The following is a 10,194-nucleotide window of genomic DNA, read 5'->3' as shown; positions in this document are numbered from 1 at the left end:
GGAATTTCTCCAAATTTTCTCTGAAATATTAGAATGTTCATACTGTAGTTCTTCTGCGTTAATGTTATGCATTGATGTGCCCATGTGACAACTGCAATACTTTTTTGTTTAACTTAGTGAAAAATAATATATAAACCTATATTTGCGGTGTTAAAATTTATATTAAGATGACACAATGAATAATAAGAAAAACACAAGAGTGCAGTATTTAAACAATGTATTTACATTTTTTGCTCAAAAAACAAGACACAAGTAAGATCCACTAAAGCATATTGAGAATCCAAAGCAAAAAAAAGTACTTGATTTAACAAAGTCAATTGATTTAACAATAGGAGAAAGTAAAACTTTCAATTTTATAAGTGATATTTTAACACAACTTGTACATTTTCACATTGTTCACCTAAACCTGTCCCTTCTTACATAAGAAAACATTTAATGTTGAAACAAAGAATTTGGTATAATTTTTAATGCAAATCCAATTTCATAATTATGTTGGTCTAATTATATTTGTTGCTATTGTCTACCTAATGAATTGTGGTACAATTATACCAATGCCATGAGAAAACGATTGGTTGATGACTACCAATTACAGTGCAACCTTGGGTAGATATAAAACATTCTCATATGTGTGAAAATCGTTCTACCTATAACAGAAACCAAACTTATTTCATGTGTAGGGAAAATGCTGACAATTTTAATTGTAAAAAAGTAAAAATTTAACACAACTTTCTCTAAGACTAACATTAGGCAAAATAATGTCTAAAGTTCATGCAGAGATCATCCAAGGCTAGTGCATACACTCTAGTACTTAATCAGTGCTGGAACAGAAGAATGTCCATAAGCTGCTGTTAAAGATGAATTCATGGTGCTTAGAATATCAAAGTTTCTTCCACTCCATGTCATCTGGGGGACTCACAGCGATTTGTTTGTTCCCCACTTCAGACCAATTTGTGCTCAGAACAGTGCCTCCGGATTCAGTCTACAGATACACAAAAAAAAATTAGCTTCCTGCCTGAAAGAGTAGTGATACAGTAAACTTCAGATAACTCGACCCTGGCTTATCTCATCCCTGAGAGGATGAATGGCTGATTTGTCACATTGGATAATTCGTCACTGGGCCCTTTTCCCTTGAAGTGATGAGTTGACTGGAATTTATTGTATTTATGATGAGGATGACTGTTTTACATTTTTTTTAGTCAGACAGGACTTTGACACTTGCTTAGGAGTATCCAAACCAGAGTTCCACATATCATTGCCATCTACGCAATGATGTGCTCTGCCCAATGGGACACCTGTCTTAAGTAATTTCAGAAACTATTAGGCGCAGGTTAGTAAGAACCAACCGACCTGGGTTTGATTCCCCGCAGGGCGAAACGTTAGGCACGTTGGAGTGTTTGACTTGCTATCCTTCTATATTGGTTAACACTTTCTGTATTGGTTAACAAGGAAGAAAGAAATTTTCAATATCATGAGGATTGAAGTCCACATGCAGGAACTACAATTTTGTCAGAATTCCAATAGGAATCTGTGCGAGAACCTGAATTGCAATACATAAAAGTGGAATTACGTACAAATGACTTGTTCATGGCACGTTTCACTTCATCAGAACCATCTGCGTAAATCTTCTGAAAGAGCTGGTTTAGAGCAGCATCTCCCTCAAGTTTTTCATTCTTCTCCTCCTCCTTAATTTCCATTACCAGCTGATCCCAATTTTTTGTGTGGTGAGATGATGATGGATACTGATGCATCTGATCTAAAACGGAGGTAAAGGGCATATTTTACAACAATTCTAATCACCGTCTTGAAAGGCTCTATGTATAATTAAGGTCAACAAATGAATTTAAAACAAAATAAAATGGCCAAAAATTAAGCATTGAATAAAGCATTAAATAAAATATTGAATAAATATTTTTAATAATAAATAAATAAATATTGAATAAGCATTGAATAAAACATTAAAGTGTGTATTATCATCAGTACTTGCAGATTCCAAATAATTCATTTTCCTGGTTATCTTGTTGGATATTTTGGAAATTCTAATACAGTATTTTTCAACTGTATCAATATAGGATTTAGTATTGGAGATGTTTCTAAGCTCAACAGTGCAAGATAAATATAAGTGTTGAAGCTAGCAAACCTTTCTAGGTCATTTACCATTTCTACTGACAATTGAACTTTCATACCATCAGGCTCAGCAATTCCTTTGAAACAATTATTTTTAAGAAAGGCACACAGAATTGAAGGGAATATTGTGATATTGGCAGGACATTAGTTGGTATAAAAGGTACATACTCTGACTGGCAGAAGTATCTGCCCAATCCGCAAGAAACTATTGGCAAACTATCAACTGCATTTAAAAAAAGGCATTAGAAGTGGTTACCATGGATTTTTTAAAGATGGCATTGAATTAAAATAATGTGCATGGCCTTGACAATATGCATAGAAATTCTACTGTGATCTCAATGGTGTTTATTAAAATATTAATATTTCCTTAATGATACACATTATAAAAAGATAGCGGCAGGATTAACATGTAACAGAATAATTGCTAGCAAGCAAAATTTACTTAAATTAAAACAAAAACTATTTTAAAAAAACATTACAATTTGGCACACGTAGTTAAATAATAATAATAATCCTTGCATTTGATGCAGCGCTTTTCACACCTGGTTAAAGGCCACCAGAGAACTCATATTCTTTGCTACTAACCTTCAAATGTCCTGGACGTGCATTTTTTAATTTGCTACCATTCAGTAAAAAAAAATTGTCTTTTTCAATTATCCACCTCTCCCCAACTATATTTTTGATACTATAAAAATTTCAATTATAACCAAACTTTATAGAGTAATGTGGAGACAGAATCATAAACAAAATACTTCAATTAGATGGAATTTTGTGTACGCTAATGGACTCATTAAAGACTTTTACCTGAAACTTCACCTTATTATAACTGAGGGTATGATGAATAAGACCATTAAACGTTGGTTAATGTTAGAAGGTAACACATTATAAACTTTCAGTCCTGAGAAAACCAACTTAAACGTATATTTTCCATATCTTTTGGCAAAGTATTTTCATTTCCCCCTCCCTTCTCATTAGGTTTCCCCATATTACACAACATTTTCAGAAAAAAGGCAGCTCTCAGGAGTCTGTCAATACTGCTTCACATTTGGGTGGGGAAGTGCCCAACCTCCAGTGGGCTAACCTGACAGCACTCCTGAAGAAAAACATTTGTGTAGGAAATCAAGGCATTAATTCTGGGACAGACATAAGAATTGTATTGTGCTGTCCACAATAAACAGGATTCAATTTAAATGTATATTAGAGGTAAACATCTTAATTTACTACTGGCTTTCAGCAACACTGTTTAAACAGATTATTTTCCCAATTATAGGAAAATGATAGATTATGAAAACTCATCAAGGCAATAAAAAACATTCTTGTACAACCAGTCAAGTGGTAATTTTATGTATCACACACTTTCTTCTTGGATAGTACTTAGTACAATTAGATTCCAAGTAACAAATCCAGCGAACAAGTCAAAATGACTGACCAGCAGTATCCGACAAACGACATCGACAGAGGATTGACTGAATTCTAATCCACCATTGCCACGTGTGCCATGTTAAAGGCAACTAAGCCACCCCAGAGTGAAGCCATTTATTTTTTTCACAGAGGAGTCACTAATTGGTCATTAGACATAGATCAAAGCTAGGTTTGAATCCTCACTAAGTAGGAAGCTGTCAGTTTGGCTCACCACTCTCGTCTGAGGTGAGGAAGTTGTGGGCTGTCACGGTTACACTATTACAGTCTTTTGCAATGTGTAAATAATATAACCAAAAAAGTATTATTTAAGGGAAATGGGGAGTCCTGCCCATTTAAATGGCTTCTGTAAGATTCCAAGTTGCAGAAGCTGCTTGCAGCAGAGTTAGCAAGGAGCATACAACAACAACAACAACAAGATTCCATTTATAAAGCGCCTTTCAAGTCAGGAGGACGTCCCAAGGCGCTGCACAGTTGGGTCATGACCCGAGCAGGGGGGAAATGGTCAGGGTGAGGGGAGGGAAGGGAGGGAGCGAGGAGGGGGGAAATGGTCAGGGTGAGGGGAGGGAAGGGAGGGAGCGAGGAGGGGGAAGAGAGTCGAGAGGGGAGCTGAAGGCTCGGTCAAAGAGAAAGGTTTTGAGACCGGCCTTGAAGGAGGAAAGGGAGGAAGCAAGGCGAAGGCACTGGGGGATGGAGTTCCAGAGCCTGGGGGCTGAGAGGCTGAAGGCCCGACCACCGATGGTAGGGCGGTTGGGGCGGGGGACGTGGAGCAGACCGGAGCCAGAGGAACGGAGGGTACGGGCAGGTAGGTAGGGGGATAGTAGGTTGGAGAGGTAGGAGGGAGCAAGGCCGTGAATGGCCTTGTAGGTGAGGATGAGGATCTTGAAATCAATCCTCTGGGGGATGGGGAGCCAGTGGAGGCGAGCGAGGGTGGGAGTGATGTGGTCGCGAAGCCTGGTGCGGGACAGTACACGAGCTGCAGAGTTCTGAATGACCTGCAGCTTGTGGAGGGAGGTGCCGGGAAGGCCGGCGAGGAGAGAGTTCCCATAGTCCAGCCTTGAGGTGACAAAGGCGTGAACCAGGGTTTCAGCAGCGTGAGGGGTGAGGTAATGCCGTAGTCTGGCGATGTTCCGGAGGTGATGGAAGGCGGTGCCAGTTGTGGTGCGGATGTGAGGGAGAAAGGACAGCTCAGGGTCGAACAAAACGCCGAGGTTCCTGACTGGCTTTGAGAGGTGGAGAGTGCAGCCTTGGATGCTGATGGTGTCAGCGCCTGAGGTGCGGAGGCGCTGACGTGAGCCAATCAGGAGGGCCTCGGTTTTTCGCACGTTGAGCTGAAGAAAGTTGTCTCTCGTCCAGGACTCGATGTCGGACAGGCAGGCTGTCAGGACATCGGTGGTCGTGGAGTTGAGAGTAGAGGAGGAAAGGTAGAGTTGGGTGTCATCCGCATACATGTGGAAGTTAACTCCATGTCTGCGGATGATGTCACCAAGGGGGAGCATATAGAGGGTGAAGAGGAGGGGACCAAGGACAGAGCCCTGAGGGACACCACATGAGACAGTGCGGGGGGTGGAGGAGAAGCCATTCGTTGAGACAAAGTGAAGACGGTGAGAAAGGTACGACCTAAACCATTCAAGGACAGTGCCTTGAAGGTTGAGGTGGGAGGACAAGCGGTGGAGTAGGATAGCGTGGTCGACCGTATCGAATGCTGCCGATAGGTCGAGGAGGACGAGGAGACAGAGGGAGCCCTGGTCACAGATGGTCAGGATATCATTGGTGACCTTGACCAGGGCAGTTTCTGTGCTATGGGCAGCACGGAAACCTGACTGAAGGGGTTCGAAAAGAGAATGGGTGGAAAGGAAAGAGCGCAGTTGGGAGGCGACAACTCTTTCCAAGACCTTGGAGAGAAAGGGGAGGTTGGAGATGGGCCGGTAGCTTGATAGCTGCGACGCATCAAGGGAGGGTTTTTTCAGGGTGGGCGTGATGATGGCAGTTTTTAATGGAATGGGGACAGAGCCAGAGGAGAGGGACAGGTTGATGATGTCAGTGATATGTGGGGCAAGAAAGTGGAGCTGGGAGATAAGGAGTGGAGTGGGGATGGGGTCAAGGGAGCAGGTGGTTGGTTTTAGGGATTGGATGAGTTCAGTGACAGAGGGTGGGGAAACGGGTACGAAGGTGTGTAGGGGAGGATGGGTAGGAGTCGGAGTGTGGGAGGGAAGGGGTGGGTGGTGGGTGGAAGTTGGAGGGGAAGTGACCGCGGAGCGGATTCCCTTGATCTTGGATTCAAGGAAATCCAGCATCTCCTCGCAGTGAAGGTTGGAGGAGATGACCTGCGCGGGGTGGCGGGGGGGACGGAGGAGTCGGGTTGTGGTGGAAAACAGTAGCCTGGGGTTGTTCTTCGCCTCCAGGATTATCCTGGAGTAGAAGGACGACTTGGCCGAGGCTAGAGTGGAGCGGTAAATTTTGAGGAGGTCCAGCCAGATTTGTCGGTGGACCGTGTTTGTAACAAAGTAATAGATCCAGGGCTGTTTGGTTGATAGTCACTAACAAGCAGCCTGCAGAGTAAAATAACATGTGGGCCCCAGTGTGCGAAAAAACCCTCGCATTTGCATCATACCATGGGCAGAGCCACACGCCTGTATAAAGCAATGCTCAGCGCTCCTCATGGTCGCTAACTAATGGTCGTCATCTGGTACGTACTGACGTATATAGGACTACTGTACAGTCCAAGTTGTTTTTCATATTTCTTTACTAATGTAATATTGTGCTGCCAGTTGTTATAGTTATGTGTGATTGTTATATTTTCTCCCATTGTTGTACATCTTCATTGTTATATTCCTTATATGCAAGGTAGCCTAGGGTAGCTAGTTTTAATAAAGAGCTGTTGTTTCAACCAAACGCATCCTCGAGTTTTTGTAATATTCTAGACCCAGAAAAGGACTAAGCACTTCGGAAGGTGGTTGTCAACATCGGAGGTCTATTAGTGCAAACAGACTCCGATTAGACATTCCAGTTAGGGGGAATTGGGGTGAACTGGGAATACCTGTCTGTGTGTGACTCTAACTTGGTTGAGTTACCTTTGAAATAGGGACATGATTAGAAGAGCAGAGGCCACTTAGTACGAATGCGTGAATAAAATTTGCACATACATCATGGGGTTCAACACCAACTCAAGACTATGACTTGAGTGAAATGCTGGAGTAAGACTGCAATGTCAGAAGTATTGTTTTTCGGATGAGATATTTACCTGAGATCCCCTCTGCCTGCTCAGGTGGACATTAAAGATCCCATGGCACCAATCAATAAAGACGGGAGTTTCTCTCAATGTCCTGGCCAACATCAAGTCCAAAGATCCTCCAGATAAAAAATTGGTCATTTCCTTCATGGTTGGTTGTAGGATGTTACTGTGTGCTAAGTGGCTGTCATCATAATAATCCCTTCACGTTTGCCTACAAATAAATAATAATCCTTGCATTTGATATAGCACCTTATCATGTTGCTAGGATGTCTCAAAGCACTTCGCAGGATATACTGTGAAGTGGATTGACTGTATTTTGTGGGCGAAATACAACAGCCAGTTTGTGCACAGCATTGTCCCCCAAACAGCCATTCAGTGACCAATTTTATTTGTTGCCCGGCACACTGGGAGAAACTCCCTTCTCTTTTCGAATAGTGCCTTTGTTCAATTGAACAGGCAGATGGGACCTTGATTTAACATCTCATCTGAAGAACAGCATCTCCAACACCCCCCACAGCACTGCATTGTTGTTTCATCTTAGACTATGTGATTCCAAGTCCCAATGTAGGGGTTGAACCCACGACCTTCTGACTCAGAGGTGACATTGCTGCCACTGAGACAGGATTACACATAATACTCAGTCACTGCACTTCACAGTGAATTCTGTGAAGATGCTTTAAGATGTTTTAACAAGAAGCATGATGAGGTCAGCATAAAATGCGTGAGTGCATCATCACAATCCTTCTGACCACACTCATCCTTACTCATTGAGCAGTGCTTCCATTGGTTTAAGGTGTGAGCTTAGGTAGTAGTTGCCTGACTCCAGATAATGTCTTTGAGCAGCTGTCATCCCAAGCCTTATAGTTCCTCATTAAATATTGAATAGATTTCAGCTTTCAGCATGGGGTCAATCTTACCTGTTTCCCACTGCTTAATCCAGGTTCACATATAAGGAGTTGTGGTAAGAAGTGGTCACTATGAGGCAGATACCACCCCCAGGATGAGTGACAATTCATTGTAGGGCAGAGATCTCCTAAGAAGCAGCAGCTTATTTTAAAATTAACCTCACAGTTTGGTCCTGGATCTCAAAATAGGTTCAGGAGCTCATGGTCATACAACTCTTTATTATGGCTTCTTTGCAAGGTCTATAACCAAGCTGAGAAATGGATTTGTGGTAAAATCTCAGCTGGCAATGGGATCTTTGCAAACACAGAAGAAGGACAATTGGAATTGCATTGAACACATGCCAAGATAATTTTTTGCTCTGCAAGAAATATCAAATACAATGCGCATAGTGGACAACCTTGCCTCACCCACTTTCGAAAAGGTGTAGGGTTGCTAAGTCACCTTTACACATAGATCTTCAAACTGGAATATACATTGTAGATAAAATCCAAGATTTGGTCATGGTCTCCCATTGCTTACAGTTTCTCCATGAAGATCTCATGAAGCACTAGGTTAAAAGTCACTTTATTGTGCATTTCCCTCGAGTCTTAAAAGTCCTGCAATTTCATAAAATCTACAGCCAGCCCCACACACTCCCCACAAGAACAAAATATAGCCTGGTCTTTCCTGATCACACTACAGGCTTCTAATTCATCTGATCTAGGTGCCTTAACTACCACTACCTGAAGCATCATCTTAAGAGTCCTGGTATCACAATTGCAATCTGGAACACTGACGGCATATGCCTCTAATAAAATCCTATTCAGTAGCCCGAGAAGGGCTTCTCTTAATTAAATCGGCAATCCTTGGCATTGATCTGTACAAACTTTGCCATTCCCCAACCCTTCTCCAAGAGCATTTTTTAGGAACTCAGCATTATTACTGTAAACACCTCCTGCCTCACCATTAGCAAGGCAATAATATAATGCTGTTTAATATATTCCACATCAGACCCAAAGCATGCCTTTGTAGTTATGCTGTAGAACACGGATAGCAAACTTGCACTATATGTGATTATTTTACGCATGTGTAATGTGACTCGTGGGCTGCAGGTTGGCCACCACTGGTGTAAAACATCAAACTTGTACAGCATTAGCATCATCCCAGAAGAGACCCTCTGACCATGGCCAATAACAGACAGATAAAAAATTAAGATTATTTTAGTGCACTTGTAATTCCTTACAAAGTGATGTAACCAGCTGATCCCACTTCATTTCTGCAATAACATATTCAGCCTCACAATGTGCTCGATTATAATCTGCCAATATAGCATTCCTTGCTTTCTCCTTGAGGCATCTTGTACTGCTTTAAAGGCCCTTTGCTTTCATACATTAGCCCCCATTTCCTTTCCAGTTATCTTAATAAGATCCTGCTTAGTATATGACTGGGAGACTACAGCTTCAGGTGGCTTATGACTTCAGCTAGAGACACAAAAGGCATTAGCTACATCATCTGCCTTAAGAGTCCACCCCATTATCTGCAACACACCTGATGGAAAGCTAAATGGTGCCCAGCATATTTCATGAATACTCTGGCACAATCACTCATTGTACAAAAGGCATCAGCTACTCTGACTTGGCAGTCACCCCTCACAATAGAATCAGAATCTTGTTCTCTTGACAAGTAAGGAACATATTGATAGTAATATAGTGAAAGCAGCCTTAGATTACAGTTCTGAGGTGCGGTCCTTCAGAAGATGTTAAACTGAGCTCCCGTCAGCTTTGCAGGTGGACATTAAGGATCTCATGACAATTTTAAAAAATAGTAGGTAGTTTGTTTCCCTTGGTATCATGGACAACAATCCTCCAGATAAATTGATCATTCACTGCTCTCTGCATTTGCCTGTAAATGCATATAAACTACACAACCAGCGTTCACAACCCTGTGAACCGATGTTCCAGCATTAAAAGCACTATATCAAATGCAAGGATAATTGTTCTCCAACCCCTGCCCCAGCCCCTGCATTTCAATGTCTCTCTGTAGTAGAAAAACATGGTGACCAATTTCATTCTATGACAGGGATACTTTGTCCCTGGACTCAATGATGTTATAACTTGAACTAATTTTTGATTAAAAAATGAGGCATTGGCAAAAAAAACATAATCTCCGTTGTGTTTTGAAAATCTGTAGGTTACTCTCTCCTTCCCGTCAGCCAGCAAGCTTTTCTGTCAGTCAAGGGCAAAGAATGGGATCCAACTAAATCAGCAGAGGATAATGCTCTGGGCAGCCATCCTGGCTCACGTATCCAACTGGTTTATGGCTGACTGCTGCAGCAGCTGGGCCATCTGGCCAATGTTATCTATATTAACTTGCATCTGATGCCCAACTGTAGCAGAAATGACAGCTGTGTGACAGTTAAGTCAATTTGGATAGAGCATTTGTGCACATCACCACCTATTGTACATGATATGAGGCAATATTTTTCATTTAAGAGTCCACTGAATATAGCTGTTTCACCCATGAACCCGGTT

The 10,194-nt window shown here is 42.0% G+C and overlaps 1 protein-coding gene across 2 annotated transcripts in view; it reads right to left on the bottom strand.

The window, feature by feature from the left end:
- Positions 1 to 200: 200 nt before the first annotated feature.
- The window catches only part of sugt1 (SGT1 homolog, MIS12 kinetochore complex assembly cochaperone), a 48,089-nt gene continuing 38,095 nt past the window's right edge, over positions 201 to 10,194 (bottom strand). For both annotated transcript variants that reach the window (XM_007893458.2, XM_007893457.2), the window contains exons 12-13: positions 1,572 to 1,753; positions 201 to 979 (exon numbers count right to left, since the gene is read on the bottom strand). In XM_007893458.2, the coding sequence (XP_007891649.1) occupies positions 878 to 979; positions 1,572 to 1,753 (284 nt within the window). In that variant the 3' untranslated portion in view covers positions 201 to 877. The remainder of the gene's footprint in view (positions 980 to 1,571; positions 1,754 to 10,194) is intronic.

Source organism: Callorhinchus milii, unplaced genomic scaffold (assembly GCF_018977255.1).
Source record: "Callorhinchus milii isolate IMCB2004 unplaced genomic scaffold, IMCB_Cmil_1.0 Scaffold4, whole genome shotgun sequence".
Classification (NCBI taxonomy): Eukaryota; Metazoa; Chordata; class Chondrichthyes; order Chimaeriformes; family Callorhinchidae; genus Callorhinchus; species Callorhinchus milii.
Note: the sequence above shows the minus strand (reverse complement) of the source record. Positions and strands in the feature narration are given on the sequence as shown.